The sequence below is a fragment of the Penicillium robsamsonii genome, assembly GCF_028829455.1.
Source record: "Penicillium robsamsonii strain IBT 29466 chromosome Unknown utg000004l_segment0_segment0, whole genome shotgun sequence".
NCBI lineage: Eukaryota > Fungi > Ascomycota > Eurotiomycetes > Eurotiales > Aspergillaceae > Penicillium > Penicillium robsamsonii.
In genome coordinates, this window is record NW_026643222.1 from 157,435 (window position 1) to 182,909 (window position 25,475).

General features: G+C 50.0%; 9 protein-coding genes across 9 annotated transcripts; 4 read left to right on the top strand and 5 right to left on the bottom strand.

The window, feature by feature from the left end:
* Positions 1 to 317: 317 nt before the first annotated feature.
* N7447_007543 (uncharacterized protein) lies at positions 318 to 1,394 on the bottom strand (the record flags this gene model as incomplete). Its single annotated transcript, XM_057231805.1, has 1 exon — positions 318 to 1,394. The coding sequence occupies one exon, from the start codon at positions 1,392 to 1,394 to the stop codon at positions 318 to 320; it is 1,077 nt and encodes a 358-aa protein (XP_057083570.1).
* A 1,734-nt stretch (positions 1,395 to 3,128) lies between these two features.
* Positions 3,129 to 4,651, bottom strand: N7447_007544 (uncharacterized protein; the record flags this gene model as incomplete). The annotated part of the gene is made up of 2 exons (XM_057231806.1): positions 3,129 to 4,142; positions 4,220 to 4,651. 2 exons carry the CDS (start codon positions 4,649 to 4,651, stop codon positions 3,129 to 3,131), a joined length of 1,446 nt encoding a protein of 481 aa, XP_057083571.1.
* Positions 4,652 to 7,126: 2,475 nt separating this feature from the next.
* Positions 7,127 to 10,594, bottom strand: N7447_007545 (uncharacterized protein; the record flags this gene model as incomplete). Its single annotated transcript, XM_057231807.1, has 2 exons — positions 7,127 to 10,276; positions 10,325 to 10,594. The coding sequence occupies 2 exons, from the start codon at positions 10,592 to 10,594 to the stop codon at positions 7,127 to 7,129; spliced, it is 3,420 nt and encodes a 1,139-aa protein (XP_057083572.1).
* Positions 10,595 to 11,282: 688 nt separating this feature from the next.
* N7447_007546 (uncharacterized protein) lies at positions 11,283 to 14,081 on the top strand (the record flags this gene model as incomplete). Its single annotated transcript, XM_057231808.1, has 1 exon — positions 11,283 to 14,081. The coding sequence occupies one exon, from the start codon at positions 11,283 to 11,285 to the stop codon at positions 14,079 to 14,081; it is 2,799 nt and encodes a 932-aa protein (XP_057083573.1).
* Positions 14,082 to 14,473: 392 nt separating this feature from the next.
* N7447_007547 (aldo/keto reductase) lies at positions 14,474 to 15,902 on the top strand (the record flags this gene model as incomplete). The annotated part of the gene is made up of 5 exons (XM_057231809.1): positions 14,474 to 14,592; positions 14,656 to 14,742; positions 14,799 to 15,021; positions 15,100 to 15,238; positions 15,322 to 15,902. The coding sequence occupies 5 exons, from the start codon at positions 14,474 to 14,476 to the stop codon at positions 15,900 to 15,902; spliced, it is 1,149 nt and encodes a 382-aa protein (XP_057083574.1).
* A 287-nt stretch (positions 15,903 to 16,189) lies between these two features.
* N7447_007548 (mitochondrial 37S ribosomal protein mS29) lies at positions 16,190 to 17,762 on the bottom strand (the record flags this gene model as incomplete). Its single annotated transcript, XM_057231810.1, has 2 exons — positions 16,190 to 17,052; positions 17,117 to 17,762. The coding sequence occupies 2 exons, from the start codon at positions 17,760 to 17,762 to the stop codon at positions 16,190 to 16,192; spliced, it is 1,509 nt and encodes a 502-aa protein (XP_057083575.1).
* A 270-nt stretch (positions 17,763 to 18,032) lies between these two features.
* Positions 18,033 to 18,781, top strand: N7447_007549 (ribosome biogenesis protein RRS1; the record flags this gene model as incomplete). Its single annotated transcript, XM_057231811.1, has 2 exons — positions 18,033 to 18,097; positions 18,175 to 18,781. The coding sequence occupies 2 exons, from the start codon at positions 18,033 to 18,035 to the stop codon at positions 18,779 to 18,781; spliced, it is 672 nt and encodes a 223-aa protein (XP_057083576.1).
* Positions 18,782 to 19,706: 925 nt separating this feature from the next.
* On the bottom strand, positions 19,707 to 21,741 carry N7447_007550 (uncharacterized protein; the record flags this gene model as incomplete). Its single annotated transcript, XM_057231812.1, has 2 exons — positions 19,707 to 21,154; positions 21,207 to 21,741. The coding sequence occupies 2 exons, from the start codon at positions 21,739 to 21,741 to the stop codon at positions 19,707 to 19,709; spliced, it is 1,983 nt and encodes a 660-aa protein (XP_057083577.1).
* A 2,368-nt stretch (positions 21,742 to 24,109) lies between these two features.
* Positions 24,110 to 25,326, top strand: N7447_007551 (Rab geranylgeranyltransferase subunit beta BET2; the record flags this gene model as incomplete). The annotated part of the gene is made up of 5 exons (XM_057231813.1): positions 24,110 to 24,205; positions 24,258 to 24,543; positions 24,599 to 25,047; positions 25,100 to 25,224; positions 25,284 to 25,326. 5 exons carry the CDS (start codon positions 24,110 to 24,112, stop codon positions 25,324 to 25,326), a joined length of 999 nt encoding a protein of 332 aa, XP_057083578.1.
* Between the last annotated feature and the right edge of the window lie 149 nt (positions 25,327 to 25,475).

Genomic DNA, 25,475 nt, shown 5'->3' on the forward strand with positions numbered 1-25,475 from the left:
ATTCATTAGAAACGTTTTATTGATTTGGTCATACTTCATATCATAATACCATAGACCACTCGACGAGTTGATGATCCACCCTGGACAATTTCAAACGAAAGTAGAAATAGACACTTGAAATTGATCTTGATTCTGTGTAAGACAGTTCGTGGCAAACAACGAGGCCATCAAGTGATCCAATGGTCTCGTTAAGCAATGGTAGCAAAATCCACCTGAAAATAACTATAGCAACTCACTTCCTATCAACAACGAAAAGACATGAATGTTCCAACTCAAAGCATCAAAGTCCAAATAAAATACATCATCGCCGTCCTTTTCTACCATTTATCCAAATCATCGCAATTCGGTTTCGCTTTCTCTGCCTGGCGCACTAACTGTCGCAGAAGACCCGTTATCTCCAAATCGCCCCCAGAGACTTCTCCACGCTGATCACTCCGACCAGCCCTAGAACTGAGCTGAGGGCTTAGAGAGGCGTGTCCAATTGACACCGTAGACTCGCTGTCGCTAACATAATACGGAGAATCTATAAACTCCCGTTTAGCTGGCGAACGAGTTTGAGCACAGCCATCCCCATAGTTAACAGTGTTGGAGGTTTTAATCCAGTGCCGGGGAGCGATAGACTCTAGCTCCAGTGTATGGAATTGGTCGCTCTCATAGCTGGGTATTTGAATTCGGTGCAGGGAAGCGGTAGACTCCCGCCTAACCACGGAATGAGGCTGAGTGCAAGCCTCATAGTACCTCGACTCAACAGCGTCGGGATTTTCAATCCAGTTCTGAGAAGTGAGAGGTAACCAGTTTGCAGAGGAATATCCTGCTGTCTCAACACACTCCCAGAAGGCATCCTGGTTACGAGCGTTACCAGAATGATATCCATCGCAGTCCGTGAACAGTGCATTCCATAGTTCAAATAACTCCTGTACCTCCGCCTTACTAGCCAGCTTTTGTATACGCTCCCATCTTGGCTGCAGACTCCCCAGGCGAAATTCCTTGAATTTAGCAGATAGCGCCGTCATCTGCTCCAGCGGTGTTTGTGCATTCCTAATGAAATTCAGGTATTCTTCGTCGACATGGTATCGTATAAGTCTAAAGATGACCTCTAGTCCGGATTGGATCTTCTCGTATACGTGCATCTGCTTCCAGTACAGATCCACGACCGAGGATAGTTCGATGAAGTCATCCTCTCCAAGGTCAATGATGGATTCTGCCTCGGGTCGGACTGTGGAGACGTGTGGTTTTTCGGGCTCATGGAGCTCGGGATAGTATTTTTCTGGGGCACTGGGGTCACAGTACTTCCAGACTCCTTCTTTTCGGGCGTGTTTTTCGATGTCTTTTTTCCATGATTTCCAGTTCGTGCGAGTGAGGATCTCGGGGGGTTCTGGTAGATCTCGTCGCATGTTCATTTTTTTTGCTTGAATATTGTCTTGTTGGTGACGGTTTGGTTTTTTATGGTGAGTTTGTAGACGCTAGAAAGAGTTTGCAGAGCTGAGTGATGGTCTAATCGTGAGCCAATCCCCGATAAATTACCTAGGTAGGTGTCGGAGGCAATCCGTAGATCCAAGTTTGATAACCTAAACCTTGGGATGAACTTGCACAAACCTGACAAAACTCATTTCCTTGACTACGCAGTTCAATAATCTGACTTTGGATAGATGATTGGATGAATCAATATTATTTGGTGTATCCTAAGCCAGAACTGCGTATAGTATATACAATGCCTTGGTTAAAACAAATACCAAGACCTTTACCATCCTGTACTAAAGAGTTCATGATTTCAGAATGATGCCTACATATTGTAAAGCTATAGGGCTGTTTTGTAGATCTATCTAATGAAATGGCAGAGCAAAAAGGGCCGAGGCCGGGATCGCCTAGTAGAACTGAACGACTTACCTAGGCCCTACCATTGGATAACTTGGCTTTATTGTTGGGAAACTCCCCGAAGAGAATATGAGTGAGTAAATCACAGTACCATTCTAAACTTGCCAGTTGCCACAAAACTCGAACGGTATAGTTCCTTCTCATGACCCACATAGGTCGCGCCCTTACCCCCTTGCCTTCAACAACTACACTTGTAGATTGTTGTCATTGTCAAGATATACAACCCTGTAGGTGTCCTACCCCAAGACAACACCCCATAAAACACAACACTAAGCAAACTAGCCCCAAAGCATACAGTAAGTTTGGTGCACGGTCCAACATTTTGACTTTCACGGCCTAAACTCGGCTTGGCTCTGAATCCCAGCACATCTCCATATGGGGCGAGCCATCCCTTTTCGAAAACGTGGTAAAAATGTCCACTTTTGATTGTGCACGTGGAATCCCATGCCTTCTCTATAATAAACTCCGCACAGCCTAATACATGTATACCTATAGTCTACAGGTGTGTGTTTAGTCCGTACCGTATTTTCGCGCATTATTGATTATCGAACTCAACATCTACAGTGTGGATTGAGGGGCAGATCAAAATTGAGAATGCCGAGTGGCTCCGGTAGTTATGTCCGTCCGTACTCCGTACCCAAGATGTAGATTGAACGCGGGAAGCGATCGGATGGATCCGGATATCAAGATCTACAGGGATTATATCCATGGAGGACTCCCGGTCTTGATCTCGGCATTGGAAGTTGGTGCTGATTCGTTTGCCTGCTAGGAAGATAGGAAGAATAGAGAAATTGGAGGGATTTCCAAAGTGTGGGTGACCCACATTCTACCGAGAATGGTTCCATGGCTCGACCTCGTAAATGGGCTAACTTATCCCTGCGCGGCAGGGGTGATACCCAGCTCACAACGCAAACCATGGTTGTGGGGTCCCAAGGCCGTAGTGCTGGGTTTGGCAATGACGACATGTTCCTGGAGTTGTTTTGATTTCTATATTGGCATGGGATGTCGAAACTGTCTGATGCCTGTGAGAGTGATTGTATATGAAAATGGCTATGACAATAAACAGCTCTTTTGATCGTATATAGACATCAAAATACGTCGGGTAAATGAATGACAGGCCGGAGAAGCAAAACAAAACTGGAGCGATTCGTGATGAAATGTAAAGACAAGATGCAGCGGGGTATTGCAATGAATGAACACGATAGCCTCCCAAAACCAGATAACATATGTATAAAAGAAAAAGATCGGTGAATTCAGCGGGTTCGTTTTGAATACCCCCCGGAATTTCCATTCCCGGCCGCGGGTCGCTTTTGTCCAGATCCCCCAGCAACGGAAGCGGCAGAATCAGCGATACGGATCAACGATGCCAGATGGAGTAGATATGGCTTTGGGGCACGATTGACTTCGATCTTGCGGAGGATGTCGCGCAGGCGGTTGGCGCACTGGTGGAGGTCCACCGGTGGCAGGGCATCAAGCGCGTTCAGGACAAAGTGCCGCGCGTCTGTTTCGGAGTCTGTTTCGACCGACCCGATGAGCAAGTGATATAGATTGCGCTGGTCCTCATCTTCGCCGTGGAAGGACTGGCGACCTAGGCGATTTCCTTCGAGGGGATCGTTATTGCGAGCCACGACTGACTCTAGGAGAGATACGAGGGCTTCGGCGGCACCTTCCGAGCCGTGCGGGGCACGTGCTGCGATGTTGACGGCAACCTGGGATACAGAACGCTGGAGCTGGGTTACGACCTCGTTGACCTCCATACCTAGGCCTGGGCTCACGGGGTCTGCAGGCAACTCGCCAGTTGTGCAATATCGGTCAAAGTCGTTTAGAAGTCGGCGTGACTGCGCTTGTACTTTATCGAAGTAGATGGCCGCACATGCGCCTGCGGGCATCGCTTTGCAGAGGCTGTCAAAAACCGCGTCGTCGTGCACTGCAAGTCGGAACATCGTCGCCTCGAAATCTCCTTGGACCACGCACTGCTCTGCCGTTCGTGCTTGCTCGATTGTCTCTGTCAAATCCCGGCGGGTGTCTTCTGGGAGAGTGCGTTTGCTGAATGCAGAAAAGATATCGCGGACCTTTTCTGTCCGCGTCATCCCGTCCTCCTCGTCTCGGAGGCACTGCCACTTGAGCTGTGCTGCAACTGACATCAAATTACCCTTCAGGAGGTCCTCGATCCGAGGGAGGCGGTCCGGCCGTCCGTCTGGACCCAGTGTCACCTCCGTTGACTGAGGCGTGGGGAGGAAGCAGCTGTGCAGTTGGTCGACGAGCCACTGTTCAGGGGATAGGGGTTAGCATTGGCAGTTTTAGCCTCTCGGCCTTTTAAGCTTCCCCCAAAAGGCATACTCACAAAGATGTGCTGACACGCCCCGTCCGGTCGATCCTGGAAGACTGGACACGTGCAGGTAAATGAGTCGGAGCCAATGTGCACTTGTGGCCGATCCAACAGCTGAAAGTCATATCCGGCGGGAGTAGAGCGACAGTTGACGACATCAAAACGGCCGGTCAAGCCCACAAAGGCCCTGGCTTCAGACTCGGAATCTAGTTGGCTGAGGTCATAGGTAATGCCAGACAGTGCGAGGACGGAGGCGCTAGTTGATTCGGATTGCTCATCGCTGCTTTCTTCGTTCTCTTCCACACCACTGGAGCTCTCTGAGCTATCCTCCCCTTCACTATCGGAAGAGTCCGGTCGCCCGGTGCGGGTCGCTCTAGTAGGCAGTGTTGTATCTGGCATGTTTGGACCAATGGACAGCCTATGAAATTGCCCTGTTGGAGCGGACATTGCGAGAAAAAAAAAAGAAAGAAGACAGGCTTCCCTTAAGGAAATCAAAGAGGGGCGAACAAGATGGTTTCCCACACGGTCGTAGACTCACAGAGTTCTCCCGACCCATGGACGGAAGCGGGTACACTGAACCATGGAACGGGCTTCCCTGTCGCCCGCTTTAAATAATTAGGGGCCACTGAGATGATTTTGTCATTTCACAATAACTTTCAGGGGAATCGAATCGGCTTGGGATTTTCGAGGTTTTTTTTTTTTTTTTTTTTCTTTTTAACCCCAACAGCGCTTAGTGAAAGGTGAGTGCTCAGGCAAAGAGGGGGAAATCCGGAGGCTCGATGGGATGTGCTGCAGGAGAAGGGATGATGGCTCGACAAAGCTGCGCCGTTTAATCCTACCTACAATCTCATGGATCAGCATCATCGCGCGCACAGACATCCACTAATGGGAGATCTTGTGGAAATATCTGGGGTTAAGTGGCTGGCACCTGAAAACAGATTGTAGCCCGGGTATGGCTACGACGGTATCCGAGGACACAGTCTCGTAAAGACGCGCAGTTCTTGCCTGAGAGCAAATGCATGCAACTGGAAAAGAATGTAAGTGGAATTGACAGAAAGTTAAATCTTGGTATGTTGTGTGTTGATCCCTGAGAGTCGCAGGGTGGCTGATTCTACAGTTGACCAATGCAAAGCTTGCATCTCGTATTTGCATATAGAGTAGGTATACGCTGTTTGCGAGATATAGACCCTGACGTAGGCGAAAAGGACAGGGGCCGCGCCTCGGAAGCTGGGAAGATGACGGGGATGCTCTCAGTACAAGATAAAAAAACCCCAGCCTGGACCTTACAACGTAAGACAGCGAAGCTGCAATTGCTTCCCGAGCAATCGAAAGGGAGATCGGAAATTTTTTCGAAGCTCCAGAACAGCATCGCTTTTGGATCGCCATTCGTATAAGTCGCTTTTCGTTGGCCATGATTGCACCCTGGTATTTTCCACAGTGGAGAATTGCTAGGATGTCACGACTCTCGGGAACCCGAGGCTCTTTTTATCCACGAGGCAACCATGCCTCAAAAGAAAAACGCTAAAAAAACGCACCTTGAAACCCCTGTTCATCAACGTGGTTGAATGTGATAGACTATTCCAAACGAGAATGGTGACTGGTTTCTTGACCCCGATGAGAATCCGATGCCCCGATTACCACGGACGGCGAGCGCAGCCGACAGAAACCCAGCCATATACGGAGTATAGACCGCAATGACTTTACTTCCCTGACACCATACGATGCCTGCATCATCCAAGATGGGGGGCCCTACCTTGCATAGCGCGCAGAGAAATCATTGGAGAGTGGATCAACTATAACCCATCAAGACGACATGTCAAGTGGACTAAAAGTCCTGCGCAGGACAATATGTTGTATGCGACGTTCTTTCGGCTGCAAGTTGTCAGGGGATCGATATCCATATAGAGCGCAACGAATCCGAGCGCGACGCACAGCTCCCTGAGCGGCACAGCAAGACCCGCCAGATTGGACATTGGGTTTGGAGGTAATCTTTTATCCTTGCAAGTTGATGCGGCCCAAGCACCGGGACAACTCGAGAGGTCTGTTGAGCCTGCGGCAGGCCTTTTTGACTGCGCAACACGGCTGATCGGCAGCAATTGGCGTTTAGCTCACTGGCTTGGCTATCGCCTGCCAATCGTCATCCCTAGGCGCCTAAAAATTGTGCCTTGGTATGCACTGCGATCAGATTCACACATAGCGTAGGTGATGGCTAACTTCCTTGAGCTTGGTTCTTGAGGGTTCGAAGATATCGTCTGTGCGCTGTTTTTTCCCCCTTCCTGCGCGTTCAATCACTTGACTGAATTTGGCCCCTGTCTACGACGCAGCCACAGTGGCGCGAAAGGGAAAGGAAAATCAGCATGCTCTCAAAATGTATCGGAGGCTTACGGGTCTTCTGGGAGGGAAAAAAAAAGGGTATGATTTCGACGATTAGGTCTATCATCAAAGTTGTCCTGCAAGCACTGGAGGCAGCGAAGAAGATAGAGTGCTATAATGATATTTATAGCTAACACACAAGATCAGAATGTTAAAGAATCTTCGTGTGACATCGGGTGCAAAAGCCTCCATCAGATTGCATGTTGTCGACGCAAACTAGGAATATACTTCAATTTCCATATAAGCTTGTTTAGAATATTTTATCAACTTGACTACTGGAAAGAATCAGACAATATTAAAGGGCAACATAGTAAGAATTAGCTGTAAACCAAGTGTGCGAACAAAATGATCAAAATAGGCAATTTACCCTAGTCTTCATTTAACTAGTAGATTGCATAAAGTGGGTATCAACTTGGAAAATACGAGCTGAAACACAAACACGTGGACAGGAAAAGAGAGAAAAGAGAAAAGGGTATAATATTGAATGCAAGAAAATTCGTCACAATTCGTCGCGTCCAGGATGTTCCATTTGGTCTGCTTCCCACTCCATCAATGGTGGCTCCTGGCAGCGTTGCGCTGCTTGGCTGCCTCTAGCGCTCTAAGAAGCCTTTGTTTATGTTCCAATTCTTCATCCGTGCTTTGACTCACGGGCGCTGGACTGGAAGATGGACTCGGGCTAGTAGTCGAAGGGCGAAGACTTGGAGGTATAGCCACTTCACCAGATGACCTCCTTGGGAAAGAATCGTGGACTGGGGAGATCGGGGCAGCGGTGTGGGGGTCGTTGTGTAAGCCAAGGAGAAGGCGTTGAATTGTGGCCTCAATCTGCACAGGCCCCTTCTGAATGCTCTGCAACTTTGAATTTAGGTCTTCCTGGATTTTCTCATCCTCTTTTTTCTTCTCATCCTCAAGCCGATGGAAAATATCCGGTTCTGAGTTGGCATATCGCGCTTCCGCCACGGACACTCCATAGTCAGCGTCGTTGAGGGTCATATCTGCAACCCCGGCGCTGCGGATTATGGCCTCCGAATCGGCTCGGAGGGATGCCGCAAAGGTTGCTGCAGATTTGAGAATCTGCTCAATTTCAGAAATCGATAGACCGGAGGCTCGAAGGGTGGCGGTATCTAGCTGGGCTGCTTTTGAGGCAACTTCATCTAGGAGGGTCTGATTTGTACCTAGTCCATGCAAAATTGCATCGTCGAAGGAATCCATGAGTCGGTTGGCTCGGTCATCACGGTCCTTGCTCGCTTCCAGAATGTTTCGCCGTTCCATCTGGTCAAATTCTCCGTCTAGTTTTCGCAGACCAGCCACATCACCCATGAACACAAGTGGTCGCCGCTCAGCCTTCTTCCGTCGTTGCTCACAGTCAAGAGCTAATTCAAGACGTTTCTGGAATCGGATTTCAAGCTTATTGTGAATGTCATTAACCATTTTCATGGTCACGGATGGGCTGCCTCGTTCGCTTGGTGGGGCTTTGCCCTGTGAATCGCGGTCAAGTTGACTGAGAGCAGCGTCGTAGGACTTGCGAAGCGCCGAAATTTCAGATTTCAGGCCTTCGTCTAAGGGGTTGAAGACATGTGTAACGAAATCGTCCACTTCGTGTCGTTCCTCCTCTAATTGGACCCGAGCTTCAGTTTGCCGGAAGTCTTCTTCCAAGGTATTGATGTCTGCATACCCGATCTCTTTCGCATTGAAAAGATCATCGATGTGTAGCTCAGATTCATCCTGACGAGCCATACGCTCCTGATCTAGCTTTTGCCGTCTCGCTTGCGCTGTTTCCTCCCATTGATCGGCGGTCCGTCTGATGCACGAGAAATCGTCCGAGAAATTTTCGAGTCCTTCCCGAGTCGTGATCTGCCATGAGCTTTCAGACTGTTTGTCCAAGGGCTTTGATACTATGGTGCGTAATTCTTCCACAAGGGCCTTCGGCCGGCCTTGACGAAGAGTTTCTGGCAGCGATGGAAGCGGCGGAGAGTTTTGCTCTGCCGGTTTAGAATAAGCGACGCTCTTGTGACGAATTAGACCGAGAAAGGTCTCGTCATGTTCATTCTGAGTTGGAGATGCAAGTGCAGTGCTTGAGCTCGAACGAGATGTAGTTGCCGGCGCATTTGACATGACTCGCCCACTGACAGCTGCTTGCCGCATATCAGAGTAGGCTTTGTAGGCTGGGCGAGCAAATGTGAGGTTGTCCGAGCCTCGCTGAGGACCCTCCTTATACTGGAATGGCGTGTATATGGGCCGCGGGGGGTTCGTAGCCAGGGGCTCCAAGACTTGCTTCTGCGTATCTGTTGACATCATGGATAAGGGTCTTGAGAGATGAGCCGACTCTGCGCCCGAGGTCACAGTAGATAAATTAGGAAGAAATTGCGAGCTCCGTCGCGCTTGCTGAGCGAGCAGGGGCCGGCCACCTGAACTGTACTCACTGCCAACATCATCGATATCTTCATCCTCTGTTGCTGTTGCTGTTGCTGTTGCTGTTGCCGCCGACATGGGCGGGCTTTCTTCTGACGCAACAGGTATCAGTCCCGATTCAACAGGCGGTTTGGGATTAGAAACAGATAGCGGTTGAGGAGGAGCAGGGCCAGGAGCCCGCGGAGTCAGCGGTTTAATCTCAGGCTCATGCTCAATATTATAGAGAATCTCCCGGAGCTTGGTCTCCTTGGCCATGAAAGCCGTGAAGATTTTATATCGTTCTTCATCCAAGTCAGCCACTGCCTCCTTACGTAGCATGGCAATATATCTTTCCAACGATGATTTGGACCAGGGGTCCATATCCTCAAAGGGATCTTGGTTCTTTGGCGTAGCCACCCTTCTAGATCCTTCGACCATTCGCGCAGAACTATTCGAGCTCGATCGCAAATGGTCAAAAATTGACGAGCTGGTTCGCGCAGACTGCGAGCGCTCTACTGGGCTAGTTTGATTGAACCCGCTGGGGCGGTCCTGATGTTCCGGTTGAACTGGTTTATGCGCAGGAGATAATGGGCGGACCCATGCATCAATTACATTGTCGATACTGTCTGAACGTCCCATAGACAAGGCAGAGTTGGTGGTGTCCACGCGGACCAGTGAAGGCGGTGTTGATATTCCCTGTGTTGTGCATGGACTGACGGGCGAATGTGAGGTAGCTCGTCCTGATTGTGTCGCCCCGGAGATAGTACTTGAAAGCGTTTCATTTGTATCTGTTCTCGGGCGAGCGACGATGTGAGATTCACTTTCCACAGGCACATTGGGAATATCAGCCGGAGGCCTTGGTGGTTGAAACGTTTCGTGACGCGGAGAGGGCGTTCTGCGAGGTGGGAACCACGGTGCGTCGTCAAAGTGTCCAGGTGTTGGACCAAGATGCTCCCAATCCGATGGTGTTCCAGGGCCCAGAGCCGATGCGCTGGTGGTTGTAGTACTTGTATCGAGGATAGGCGGGCGGAATTCGTAAGATCCAATCATTGCAGCCGGCCCCGCGCCATGAGCGAGCAATGGGACTCGCCCCGTTTGATCGCTTTGTACGGTTGGTGCATGTTGGAACCCCTGTGGGATCTTTGGAGGCGGTTGTGGAACACTGGGTGGTGCGGGCGTTCGTGTATATGACGGAGGAGGTGGAGGGGGGGGCGGAGAGGGTTGGATGGCGTGAAAAGGGGCTGCTACAGATGCAGGCGACTGAGATTGTCCATAGGCATATCGTTGATCATTGGTACTCGGAGGTCGAGGCTATGCGACGGTTAGTTGTTTACATTTGACATCCAAGGTCGGACTTACCGGCAGTGGGGGACCGGAGCTTTGGTTGAACCGCACTCCCCACGTGGTTGTATCCGCACCACTCGGCGATGGTAGTCTCTGTGGATTTGAAATCGGTCCATAGGTAGCCGGTGAATATGGAGCAGCTGGTGAATATTGAACCGGGGGACGTGGAGGAGGAGGGGGAGGAGCAGGAGGCACTGGCTGTGACTGCGACGGCTGCGCCGGACGTTGAGGAAGTCGCCATTCCGGCTGTGATGGAGGATCAGAACGACTCGACTGACCGTACATGGTGTGGATTAGAGCACTTTACAAAGACATGAGAATCTTAAAGGTCTAGTCTTTTTAAAAGGGTCTAAATATATCTCCAAGGCTGTGTTGGGGTTGGGGGGTCAGCACGGTTCACCCGATCCAGCAACTTTCCTACAACGCACCTATAAGTACCCGTTGGGCATATATCTACTTGCATAGATACACGACTTAGGACTATAAGTCTTCGAGAAAATTCTATAGGGGCGCGCTTCATCCTTTGTTTTGACATTTCTCTAAACTCCAAGGCAGTTTCCCACCAAAAAGTGGAGTGGATTTCAACCTCTAAGAATCCCGATCTCTCCAGCCACTACATATTGGCGTTGATATGAAGTTATCCAAGGGAACTGTTGGCTTTCTTTGTCGAAGCAAGTTCGTTCCAAAAGACCACATCTTTCGCCGTTCTTTGTTGAACTATACTCAAGTCGACTGTGTTCGTCTAAAAATAAACATGATCTGATATTTTCTTTGTCCCCCGGGGACTCTTTGATATGGGGATTCCTTGCAGCCGAGACCTGCGGCGAGTATGAGACTGATCTAACTTTAATACTTTCATCACGACTCCATGGGTCTGTGTTGGACTCACAGACTCACGCGATCTAAGGAAATCGAAGTCCTAACATACTCTTTCCCGCGTTCAAACTGTTATTACTTGATCCAAGATATCAAGATGGATCCCATGCGAAGATTATACGAAACCTTACCTGGGGGAGATATCGTCCATCCACCCTCATTTCCAAAGCGGCCAGATATTTTCAATAGAGCGCCACTAGCCCCAGCGTTGACCGAAGACAACGCATTTCTTGCCCGTCGATTTTGGCAGCAGCCCGATGAATCCCTCGAACGTGCATGGAAGGCACATGCAAATCGACCCTATACACGAGCACCCGACGATGAAGAATCCGTAATGCATGCGTTGGCTCACAACGTCTATGAGCACCTGATGAGCAATCCACTTCTACCTATCTCGCGTGAGAATGCACGAGCCAGATTCACAGAGGAGGGCTTGGACGAGACCTATAACGGCGTGCAGGGGCTGGATGCAATGAAACAAAAAGTCTTCGTACACGGCCTTAACGTCAGAGATCCGGATCTTTGGACGAAAGATGCACTCACAGAAGAACTGACATCGAGGGGTCTAAGCACAAATGGGAGAAAGACAGACCTACAACGTCGTCTATGGGAATACGAATGTGATGAGCGCTTTGGGGTCTCGAAACAAAGCAACCTGAGTCACTGGGGTATCCATCGTGAGCCAAGGCCTGTAATGAGTCCTGCTACGAGAACAGATATGTCTGCACTTGAAATGTATACCGCGGCAATTAAACTGAGCCCGTACAATCCAACATACTGGAACAGCCGTGCGTATTGCCATTACCTACTAGGCCATTTTGATCTCGCCATTGGAGATGCCTACCGCGGAGAACTTCTCTGCGAAGTGTTGACGACAGCAACCCAAAGGAACAAACGCCCTGGGATGTATACCCGAGTTTGGGACGCCATTCAGCAGCACCTGATGATGGAATTGAAGATCAAGGGAGTCCCAATGACAAGGGAGGTTCTGCAAATGAGGAAGGCAAATGGTGTCAACTATTTCATTCCAACTCTGAGGAACGCCCTTCACAGCATCACCAGTCTCAGCCTCGCAGCATTGAATTGTTGGGATGATTTTGATGACCACATGCATGGTCAACTCCAACGACCTCTGCCATACCGCGATGTGTCAGTCCCCAAGAAACGGATGACAGTGAGCGCCCGCGTGAAAGAGGAGATCGCACAGAGGAGAGATATTCCCTCAACGCTTCATCCGTCCCTTTATGGACACGAGTGGAGCCGAGGATGGATTTCAGGCGCCGATAAATATCCATACGACCAAGCGGATGTGAAACGCGAATCGCCGCACTTCATCAATGCACTCAATGCAAATCTCTTCATAATCAATGCCAGTGTCGGAAGATTTTCCCAACGGACATGCCAGGTACGACCACTCACAAAGGACAATTGCTTCAATGGCTTGGGAGTCTTTGCCACTGCAAACATCAAAGCAGGAACCTTAATTCACTACGAGGAACCCGTTGTTCGCGGAAATCTCATCCCCAACAAGCTACTCGATGATGAAAGCCAAGACACCCTCCATGTGCCACGATGTGACAACTGTCAAACGTTGATTGACCCAGACGAGGTCCAGCATATCGAGGACAACTGGGACTCCATTCAGGATCCGGCACCAGATCCCGGATGGAGGCACCAAGCTGATTGCGTGTGTCTTGACATGATGTGTAAATGTACGGATGTAGGATATTTCAGAGCGACGAGAGGCGGTCTGCTGTTCTGTTCTTCCAACGATGCAATATCAGACGGCATGGCTCCCCACTGCTTGTCCATTGCGCGCGAAACGTACCATTTCCAAGAATTCTGTGGCCTCGATTGGGGCTGGTTGCACGATTCCATGCGACCTAATAAAGTGACATGGGGCGGATCGCAGTATTTTACTCACACCAATGAACGCCACGGGACTGTGTTGAGTCTACTCTTGAAGAGCGTGTTCGAACTCACGCTCCACCGCCGTCAAGAGGACCCTAATCTTTTCGCGCATGAAATTAACGAACTCCTCGTCCTCGAGGCAGGTACCGACACCAACGAGCCGTGGAAAGACACCTGGTTCCCTTTCACTCTGGCCGGTAATATCCAGATACCGTTCGATATCCTCTTCAACCTTGGAGTGGACATTTTCTGCGACCTCTCATTCGATACTTGGGTCATTCAGACTGTACTGCGGAAGTTGCTGGTCAATGCTGTACCATGGGAGCATGCACGGCGAGGTGCGAACCCAACGTTCACTGATCGAGATGGTCCCAAGCCGGTGCTACACCCAACCCTACAAAGTAGAATGAGAGACAGACACGAAGATCTCTCGGCAATGGAACCATCGTTTGGGAATTTCTTTCTCTTTCCTGGATTTAGCATGTTCAATCATTCCTGTCGTCCTTTTGAGAACGCACTGTGGGGATACGATGACAAGGTCCCCAACCGCGTGGTCATCTGGGCGAACAAGGATATCAAAGCTGGAGAAGAGATTAGAGTTCCATATCAACGTTATAGGATCGCTGATCCCGTTGGCGAAGACTCCGATCTCAATATGCACGCTGTGCAACTGTTTGGAAAGAACTGCGAGTGTCCCAGGTGTCAAGGCCGAGGGCTTGCTCCTACTGTTGATAAAGGGAACATTGAATCTGTGTCTGATAGCGATGCTGCCCAGGGCGATGGGACTATTGATTGGACACCGGGTCCAGTGACGATTCCGCCAAAGCGGGAATATTGGAGTGGCGTTCTTGGAGAGGATGATTCTGAGATGGAGGACTATTTGAGAGAGTACCGGGAGATTGTGGAAGATATATATGATACATACTACGATCTCGATGGCGATGAGGACGAGGACGAGGAGGAGGGGGGGGAGGGGGAGGGATAGGGAGAGAAACAGGATGGGGATGAGGCCAATGATGCTGTGGTCGAGGGTGTTAAGGCCGAGGATGAGGACAGGGATAGACCCAGATATACGGGTGTCCAGCGGAAGTCCAGCGGATTCTGAGGTATAACACGATTGTATCCATGTGACAAAGCCAATATGCATATCAGAACGGAGTTAACCCTAATACCCCGAAACATCCCTATTAGACGCAGACTTGCCGGAATTAGGAATTAAAGGATATTTTAACGTCCACCGGCGACATTCATGCATTAGTTGCACTAGTTTATTAACGCAGTTAACCCCGCATGTGGTGTGCTATAAAGGACGGGAAATCCCCAAGTCCAAATCATCATTTCCATACCAAACCAATTTGAATCCTCTCAATTCCCACCATGTTAGCTCGAGCTACCACCCCCAAGTCCCACCTCGGCCGCTATCGCCTGTTAGCACCCACTGCCGGCGTTAAAGTGAGCCCACTATGCCTGGGATCGATGAACTTCGGTGATGGCTGGTACGTGGAATACATACTTATATCCAAATATCACATGTGCAGTAACGACTAACACCGGAACAGGAAGCAAGGTCTCGGCGAATGCAACAAAGAAACGTCTTTCCAGATCCTGGATACATACTACGAGAACGGAGGCAACTTCATTGATACGTATACAATCAACCAGTCTTGAATGTTCCCCAAACTAATCACTAACAAACCAAAAGAGCGAACAACTACCAAGCTGAAGAATCTGAGAAATGGATCGGCGAGTGGATGGAAGTTCGCGGCGTGCGCGATGAAATCGTCCTCGCAACGAAGTATACCTCGGCCTACCGCGCTCACAACCAGTCTGAGATCCAGGCGAACTTCGTTGGTAATAATGCCAAGAGCCTGAAGCTGTCTGTCGAAGCGAGTTTGAAGAAATTGAGAACGGATTATGTTGATCTGGTATGTGGCTTGCTTCTTTCGGTTTACTTCTCGGGGGCCTCTTCCAAGCTGGCTAACAAGTACAACTTCCGAGTATAGCTCTACGTCCACTGGTGGGATTTCAGTACTTCCATCGAGGAGGTCATGACCTCGCTCAACCAGCTAGTCTTGGCTGGAAAGGTTCTGTACTTGGGTATCAGCGATACACCAGCGTGGATCGTGACCAAGGCGAATCAATGTAAGTTTTCCATTTACAGCTAGCTATTATATTACCGCTGCTCCCTCCCAACCCATATACGCCCATATTAACCTAAACCACAGACGCACGCGACCACGGCCTCCGCCCCTTCTCGGTGTACCAAGGCAAATGGAACGCCGCAACCCGCGATTTCGAGCGCGACATCATCCCCATGGCCGCATCCGAAGGAATGGGCCTCGCACCGTGGGCTTCCCTCGGCGGCGGCTTATTCAAAACCACCGCACAGCGAGAAGAGATCGCCCGCGGGAACAATCCCGGACGACAGATTCCCGCCTCGGAGCGGGACATTGCCGTGTCGAAGGTGCTGGAGGATATTGCTGCTCGACACGACACTGCGTTGACCAGCGTTGCGCTGGCTTATGTGATGCGCAAGGCGCCGTATGTGGTCCCGATTGTGGGTGGTCGTAAGGTTGAGCATTTATTGGGGAATATTGAGGGGCTTAAGGTTGATTTATCTGATGAGGATTTGAAGGAAATTGAGGGGGCTTATGAGTTTGATATTGGGTTCCCGATGACCTTTTTGAGCCGGGGGGATGATGTCCCTGAGGCGCATCCAGAGCGTTCGTCATTTATGAATGCGACGGCTAAGTTTGATTATCCTGATGTGGTGAGGGGTATTCGGCCGAAGAAATTGGATGCTTGAGGATCGATTCAATGTCGAGCCTGGAATGGGTTTGTTCGGATTAGTGTTTCATTAGTCGTGGAAGAGACTTAATGGTAGCGCGAAGTGACTAGATCGAAGGATATAAGACTTTTCCAAAAACAAATCCATTATATGCATACAGACACAAGGACCAAGTGAGATTTGTAAAATACATGGGCGAAGAACACACAAGGAAAACCCCAGCATCCGATATACAGTGGTAAACGTGAAAGACAAATTTGAAAGCCGGAGATAAGACAAGAGAAAGAAATGCAAGACAGAACCCCTTATTTCGAGGCGGAAGCAGTGACGCGAACGCGACGGCCGAGCTTCTCCAGTTCGCCGATGATACCGCCGCCAGACAAGCTCCACTTCTCGCTCACCCACTGGTCATTGATGATCTCACGCAGCAGACCGCTGCGAGCAAAGTACTCCATGAAACCACGAGCCTCGTCGCGAGTGAGACCGCCTAGCGTCTGCAACTCAAGAGGGCTGGCAGCCTTCTCTGCGGCCTGGAGCAGGTCCAGGACGCGAGGATCGGCCTTGCTGTAGGCCTCTGGCTGTGGGTATTCCGGCGAGGAGGCGCTGATACCGGCCTGGCGGGCGGCCAGACGGTCCAAGGCAATTTTGAGAGCCAAGGGGTTGGGGTTGTTCGAGGATGAGGTGGCGTAAAGGAGGAGACCGCCGTTCTTCAGGGAATCGCTTTCCTTTAGCAATGAGAGGAAGTGGTTAACGAAGGCGAGGTCGTGGGCGTGGACCGGCTTGTAGTCAGCGGAGCGGTAGGCACTCTCAACCATCCAGTGGGCCAGACCATCCACGGCAACAAGCATGGGAGGACGGGGCTGGAAGTCCTTCTCCAATCCTGCGGCGGGGGCAGTAGCAGTAAGCTCAGTCCAGAGAGCCTGGAAGACCTTCCAGGAGACAGCAGGATCACTGAATCCAAGCTTGGCGAGGTCTTCGAGGGTCGAGGAAGGCTTCAGCATCTTTAGAGCTGGGTGGTTCTGGGAGACCTTCAGGCTAGCGAGGAGCTCGCGGTTGGCATCGACGGTGCGAGTCAACAGAGCCGAGGTGGCGCTAGGCTGGACATACTGCACAGGGTTGCTACCTTCGATGGCGGCGTAGGCGGTGTCACCAGACACGAGGTCTCGGGCTGTAAGATTGACAGGTCAGCAGCTGCGAAATTGAAAGATACACTAGTGAATAGTCCCACTTACCATCGGGAATAGTGATCACAGCCCACTTCTTCAAGAAGCCCATGGCCATAGCCTGGAGCAGGTGAACGGTCTTTCCAGACCCCTTCATACCAGTAACAATTTTCTTGACAACCTTGCCCTTCTGGGCATTATCGCCCTCCCCAGAGATCTGCTCAAACAAACGACCCATCTCAATGGTATCACGTCGGAGGACCGTTCCAGGTCGGCGGAATATCGACCAGCCCTGCTTAGGCTTGAAGGCTTGCACTGCTCTCAATTGATCGATCATCGGCACAGGCAATCCCAGAACGGTACCACGAAGACGGGAATCCACCATGGTCTCCGGGGACAGCTCGAGCATGCCCTCAATCTCGAGGGCATTGGGGTTGCTCAGGACAATGCGTTTCCGCAAAGCCTTGCGCTCACCCACGGCCGGGGGACGTCCACCGCGATCAGCGACCTTCTTCTTCTTCCTTCTCAAGCTGGTTGACTGCCTGTGCTTCACAGCAGTCAAGCTGTTTCCCTTCTTCTTGGCCGGCTGGGCATAGTGCACGGCGGTGGAGTGGAAGGGGGCGCTCGAAATCCGGGGCGTTGCGGACGGCGGGAGGAGTGCTCGTGGTGTCGGGCGAAGCCTCGAGAGGCAATTCCAGCACCACGAGGAGGCCATTGTTGTCAAAAACACCGGCGCAGCCAGCGAGGAGACAACCGGTGCTGAGATGGGGAGGTGGGTGGGAATTGAGTTGAGAAAACAACAGCAGTTAACACTTCGGTCAATAATTTGATGCGAAATCCGCCCGCCCTGAGAAGGAAAGGCGGTGGGGATGCCTTAGTCATGGCAGAAAAGTAAAGCGGCTGTATCTGATAACCACTTTTTTTTTTCTTCGGGCTGATACCCACCTTCGAACATCAACAGTCTACCAATATTACAAGTATCGCAATGCCTGATATCGAGATGGCAAACACCGCGTCTGCGGCTGCGGCTGGCTCCAAGACCGAGAGACTGTAAGAACCCTCTTCCAGAACCAAGAAGGCCCCAAAAAACCGGAAGAAAAATACAGAAACTAATATCCCATGTCCAGCCCCATCACCGTCTCAAAGCCCACCCCTTACACATTCGACCTGGGCCACCTGCTCGTCAATGACCCCAACCCCCTTGAGCTTCCTGAGGACCAGAAGCTGAACGACTCCCTGAAAGCGACAGCCCGTGACGGCGTCCAGGTCCTCCTCAATCAGCTCCTGACAACCTGCGAGATCAAGACCTCCGTCTCAGACGGCGTTCTCCTCAACCTCCCCGCCCCCAACATCCACCTCCCGCGCCACAAGCCGCTCCCCGTCCCCAAGGCCCCCACGAAATGGGAGCTGTTCGCCCGCAAGAAGGGTATTGGCAAGTTCAGCCAGAAGCCCGGTGCCGCCGGCCAGGACAAGGAGCGCCGCAAGAAGCTTCAGTACGACGAGGCTTCTGGCGAGTGGGTGCCGCGCTGGGGTTACAAGGGCAAGAACAAGGACGACGAGAACCAGTGGCTTGTTGAGGTTGATGAGAAGAAGTGGAAGAAGGAGGCTGAGGCTAATGCCAATGGAGGTAACATTCGTGGTATGTCTCGGACTGAGCGCAAGGACCGTATTAAGCGTAATGAGCGTAAGCAGCGGTCGAATGAGAAGCGATCCAACCCTGCTCGTGCGAAATGAGGGGTGGTCGTTGATTGATCTCTTTTTCGTTTTTTTTTTCCACTTATCTTATGGCCTCTGGCTTTTCCTGTGATTCTTTTTACATCTCTGGCGTTGGGGTTGGGAGTCGAATGGGATCCTTCATGTATTGTGGACATACCGTGATTCACCAAAAGCAGTCTTATTGCATCTATCGATATTTGCGATGGCCTTTACTCGATAGCTCGATAGTCTTGGTTTATCTGTGTGAGGCTATGGGGATTATTGTACCAGAAATGATCTTGCTCGAACCGAAAAGTGCCTTTCTCACTTCATTTATTGTACAATCCTCGGAAAGGAAAATGCCAGATACATACTTCAAACAAAAAAGCAAAATGGAAACGTTAACCCCCATTGCAAAACGCGCCAAACATAAAACAAATAGCGATGATGGAAACCAATGTCAACCGCAGTGGGGAATCTGGAGATGTCGCAATATCAAGCAAAGCATGGAATGAGATTTGTTGCGCTTCCAAATAGACAAGAGCCAGCGAAAAAGAGAGAGATACGATGCAAGAGTCAAGCAAAATGGCACGAGTAAACGAAACGGCCGGCCATTCGCCTTCAGAGTAGATGCCAGGAAAGCAAAATATGTACATATGGAAGAGGAATATTGATAAGGGATTCGATCCCAATATGCGGTTGAGACCAAATGACAATGAAGATATCGACCGATCATACGGCTAGCAGCGATGTAGGTATCATATCAGAGGTGCGGAGAGAGGAGAAAATGGTGATGGTGGAGGAAGGTAATGCCACTCTGAAACAACTTGTCCAGTCCTATCTGGTCCGGCAGATAGAACGGATATCGGGCCAGCCCAGTTGGAACAGGCCACAAAAGGTAGATAACGACGTGAGGCTGGTTTCATCCAAGACAAGTTTTTGCCAGGAAAGACGTCTTTCGGATTTAAATTTTGATAGGAGAGAGCGGGGGGCCAAGCTCGGGAAGTTGAGAGATGCTTCGGGAGTGTGCCGTCTCGATATTCTTCGGCGGAGCCTTTCGGGTGCGAGCGGTTGCTGGACGAGCTGTTGCTGGGCGTGATGAGGTCGCCGGGCGAGGTGGATCACGGGAAGGCTCCCGGGAAGGCTGACGGGATTCCTCCCCAGCGCTGCTGCTGGAAGACGAGATAGCGCGTTCGTGGCTAGCAGAGGCATATTCCTTCGCCTTGGCGGCCTCTACTGAGACCCGCAGGTCGCGCTCGTCCATCTTCTTCTCAATCTCAAGGTATTCCTTCTCAGTCCAGCATCCCTGCCAGCAGTTCTTCCAATCGCAGACTAAGAATTGGAAGCAGAATGCGTCGATCTTCATGCAGGGCTGGAAGCAGATGCACAAGTTGCGGTAGTCCATCTTGTTCTGGTCCACGTATGAGTGAAGGAGGTTAAGGTGGCAGGTAATGGCGAAAAGGAGATAGTAATGGTATGGTGGTAACTTGGAAAGCTCGTCTTTGAGTAGCTGTGGTGCGGTCGTGGCGCCTTCGCACTTCGTAGCAATCATCGTTTGCGTTGCTTTGGGGAAAAGCTCATCGGGAAGCTCACGAAGCCAAGCTTTGAAGAGAGATCCAACCGTATTGATATCGTAAAGATCAGGGACTTCGAAGAGATCGATGTCGAGTTCTGTGTCAAATCGTCGTTGCCAGTGCTTGACTTCCCTGCCGCTACCGGGAACACGGTAGAGACCCTCTTCCTCACAACCCTTAAAGTTTAGATAATCAATCGAGCGGTATGGTAAGGCAGGCATCCAGAACTCGGTTTTGTCTCGGCAGTCCTCGAGCTTCTTCGCAATGCGGGTCTTTCTCGCCTGCTCAATGAGCGGGAGATTTATCACCGAGCACGTGTACGAGTCATCGGTGATCATCTCTCTCTCATTGGTGCTTCCGCTGCGAGTGATCTTGCCAAAGAATCCTTTCCCGGCCTTGCCAATTCGGTCTGCGGTGCTGCTTCCTGAAGACTTTAGGTTGCTGAAGATGGTAGATGAGGCACCGGAGACTTGACTGAGCGAGCCCGATGCGACGATGTTACCGTGGCTGCGCTCTTTTCGCAAAGATATGGCGTCGGCCTGGCGCTCAGGGGGCTGCAAGCCTCCCCGAACAGGGCGTTCTGGTCGCGCAGTCTCACAACGGGGTGGATTCGCGGTCGTTGTTGCGCTTTGACTGAACTCTTCAAGTTTGGCCAGACCAGTGGACGGGCGTCGGCGTGGGGGTCTAGGTCCGGAGGAGTCGTCAACTCGAATGGAGCGAGATCGGGTTAAAAGGTTTGCAAATCGTTGTTTGTTCTTCTTCGGCGCGGCGGAATCTAGCTCTGTATCGACTTTCTTGGTAACTGTTTGGTGCGCATTCTTGTGGCCCGAGAGTTCATCTGTAGATTGTTCTGTTAGATATGAACCACACAGGTGGAGAGGGAAACTCACTAGTCCTCTCGGTTCCATTCGCACGGGCAACTGCCCCTGGAAGATCGGGCGTGGACCCATATGGCTTTGAAGTCATTGATGACTTCCGCTCTCTGGAGCTGCCTCTGCTCTTGGGATGTTCGGAGGAGTTCTCCGAGCCATCTGAACGTTGTGACTTGTGTGATGATTTTGGTGCTTTCAGGTTGCCGAAAAATGATTTCGAGGCATCGCGCGTATGTCGGGAGTCTTTGGGAGAAGGGAAATGTTGAGGAATAGCTGTGATACCGGGTGTTGTAGGCTCGGAGGGGCCTGCACCGGGGGAAAGCGGGAGAGTAGGGCTGGTTGCCTTGTCGGAGTCTTGCGTGACAGGGCGAATTGTCGCGCCTTTGAAGAGTGGAGAGCTCGAGGCAGACTTGGGCGAACGTGGTGTTAAGGGGGTCGGACCGTCTGAACTATGGTCACCTGGCGTCAGAGGCGATGTGACCTTCTCTTTCTTCAAGTCGATCTTGAAGGAGCTGAAGTCAAGGTTGGGCACTGTTGAAGCTCGGTTTGGCATGTTGGGCGACACTTGGACCCAGTCCAGGGTGTATGTGAAAGTTCGAGGGTCGGGGTTGTGTAGTTTATCAGACCCGCCACAGCTTCAGATGGATCCTTGGGCTACTAGTTATGTACTTGGCCAGCGCTGAATCCTGAATCGTATGCGGCTGAGAGACTCGTATGGGTATCAATGCTGTGAGGTCCGTGGGGCGGAGCGACTTGGAAGCTCAGTAGGAGATAGGCAATGTCTACCTAACCGTAATGACGAAAGTATGTATCAAACGGAGTATCGAGGATGGATCTGCGCCAGTTATAGGATCAGCGCAAGGTCAAATACACGTGAAAGGAAGAAGAGCCAAAAAAAGACAGGTAAGACTGCATGTGGTGACATATGCAGGCAAACGAGTTAATAGAAGCCACACCTCGACTCTTTGTTGACAGCCAAGGCCAGAAACGAGATCGCAGAAACAATGGATAGGTTCAGCTGATCACTCACCAAATTCCTCATATTATAGTTTCAGTACGTTTTCGCCGATGTCTCCTGGTTTGTGAGACCGGGACTTGTTCAGTTCAAGTTCACTTTTCCCCCTCTTTTTTGGGCGCTTGGAAGTTCGGGGATCGGCAGGGCGGAAGGGGGGGGCGAGATAGGAGTCGTGGTGGATCAAGGACAAAAAGGAATTCAGATTAACTAGGATATGGTTATGATGTAGGAGTCAGAGTTACGAAAGGTGAAGAATTGAAGAATTGAAGTTCAGTAAACAAAAAAAAACCCAGTGCAAGTCTCCTAATAGACTTAGCGGTACACTAGTCCGAGGAGAGACTTGCCAACAAGCCACACTATAGAAGTCATAATTATTAGATATCAAAAATTATACATGGAAACATGAAACCCTTCGACATTTTCTTTTTTTTTTTTTTAGACATTCCAATTCTATATACGGAAGTACGTACAGTTAAATGGAAAAAAGAGGGGGGGTACCTTTTTTTTTTTAATTTCCTTATATTCCCCTGAACGAAATGTCAGAACCCAAGGGACGCCATTGCTTGGATCATCTATAAATGTCCGTCCCATGTAAATGTCTATCTTTATCTTGGATAATATCCTGCTTACTCAATTGGCATTGGCTCGCGTCACCAAACTCTCGCTGGGAACGGGATTAGATTCTATTTGTCTCCGATGTGTGCTTGACACGATTATAGTGGAACATGAATGATCAGAGCTCTCCACTTTTGTAGGTCAGAGCCATGGGCTTGACGTTGCAATGTAACCCATTATTGGTCAATCGGAGAGCCAGTAGCAGTACAATAAATCAGTACCTGATTTTCGTTGTCGGATCCATGGATTGTTAGTCACCTGGTCGTGAGTATCTCGGAAAACTATGTATGTCTATACCTCAGGAGTAAAACATAAGACAATAAGACGAGGCATTAAATATATTGGTTTATCCATTTAGCACCCCATATCAGGGGTAACGGCTAAATGAATGCACAACGATGTCCGTGTCCGAAGTACGTCCACTTTTATAAATTAATTTAGTTTGTCTCGGGTCCAACCTTGGAACCCATCTTCCCGATAAAGACTGATATACCCAAGTGGGGATATCCTGTTTGAGGGACATTTTTAGAAGGTTTCCATACCGTGTGCATTAAGAATCTTTGTATAACGTGGGAAGACTCGGAGCTACAACGCTGACAATACAGCCACTAGCTCCGGCAGAGCGCTACAACATAGAGCGAATAATAAATATGGATACTTTGTTAGATTGTGTTAGATTAATGCCCAGGTGCTCGACGGGATTCAATTCTTACTGTATATCTGGCATATACCATGACTTGGTTGAATACTTTCTTGTACTCTCCTACTCTGTACACCGCCATCCTATTTCGAATTTACAACTTGGGGTTCCATCCAATCTGAAACATGGCTGGAAATGTCAAACTAGCGCCTCGGGGATGACAGTGCTTTTGGTGTGCACGTGCACAGGGCAGGTTGGGTGGATCTAGGGCTTGTACCAATCAGTGTCGAGTATAGTGATGCAGCATACATAAGTGCTATACGCAATGACGATGTTGCAAATGGCTATACTCATTTTGTTCACTTTCCCCAATGTATGTAATACTACCATAGAAATAACTATCCCGACCACGGATTAGATTATCAAATAATAATTAGCCGAATCTCCCGGCACGTGCCTGTGAATCACGTGCAAATGCACGGACCAGGCCATCCCACTAATTTTTTAAAAAAAGGTCCACTCTTGCATACATCTAGCTTCACCGCCTTGACTAAACATGTTGATACTTTCACAAGCTCTCAGATCTCAGATCTACTAACCTGCATCCCATCCAATCAGTGGCCATCAGATCAGCCACCTCCATCCCAAGACATGGCTCTAGTATCAGGCCCAGGTAGAGCTGGAGGCCCCGCAGACTCTGAACTACACACCTCCAAGCATGTCACTTACATCAAGAATCTAGACACAGTGCGTCCTCCTTCAAAGAAAATGTTGGAATGCCGATTATTAACCAACATAGAGAAAAGATGAGCTGGAGTATTGGCTAACCGAGCACCTTCGACTAAATGGTGTGTACTGGGGTCTCACAGCCCTGCATATTCTAGGTCGTCCGGATACGTTACCTCGAGATCAGACTATCGACTTCGTCCTTTCGTGTCAAAATGACAATGGAGGCTTTGGTGCTGCCCCAGGTCATGATGCCCATATGTTGTATACCGTCTCCGCGGTTCAGATCCTCATCACCATTGACGCTGTCGATGAACTCGAGAAGCGGGGCCGAGGTGGAAAGCAGAAAGTTGGGTCTTGTACAGCGTCCCTCATATTGACTGTTATCAAGGATTGTTTACTAAACTATTATAGTCATTGCAAACCTACAGAATGCAGATGGATCCTTCATGGGAGACCAGTGGGGTGAAACAGATACCCGGTTCTTATATGGTGCCCTCAATGCCTTGTCGCTGTTGCGTCTAATGGACCTAGTCGACGTCCCCAAAGCCGTGTCTCACATTCAAAGTTGTGAAAACTTGGATGGAGCTTATGGTATTTGCCCCGGTGCCGAATCCCACGCCGGCCAAGTATTTACTTGCATTGGCGCATTGGCCATCGCTGGTCGCTTGGACTTGGTGAATAAGGATCGCCTCGGAGCTTGGCTCAGCGAGCGGCAGATCGAAAGCGGCGGTTTCAATGGTCGACCAGAGAAGCTTGCAGATGCCTGCTACAGCTGGTGGGTTGGATCAAGCCTTGCCATGATTGACCGTCTACACTGGATTGATGGCGAGAAGCTCGCCGCATTTATCTTACAATGCCAGGTCAGTTCAATTGCCTATTGTATGGTGGAATTTGTTGCTAACACTTACATAGGACCCTGATGCTGGTGGCTTTGCTGATCGACCAGGAAATATGGTGGATGTATATCATACACACTTCAGCCTTGCAGGTCTGAGTTTATTGAAGTTCAATGGCCTTGAAGAAATCGATGCTATTTAGTGAGCTATGAAGCATCCATTGGTTATTCTATTGTATGATTTGCTAACTTCAAGAACAGTTGTATGCCCAAGTCAATCACTGCCAAATGCCTTGCGGGGTAATGCATCAGTTGATTGATGGGATCGATCTATTGAAACCTCCTGCAACCTAATAACCCATGAACGTCCGTCACTCTATGGACCATGGGATACAATGCGAGAGGAGAATAATGACCACTTTGACTTATTCCGCTTCATATCCCTCTACAATG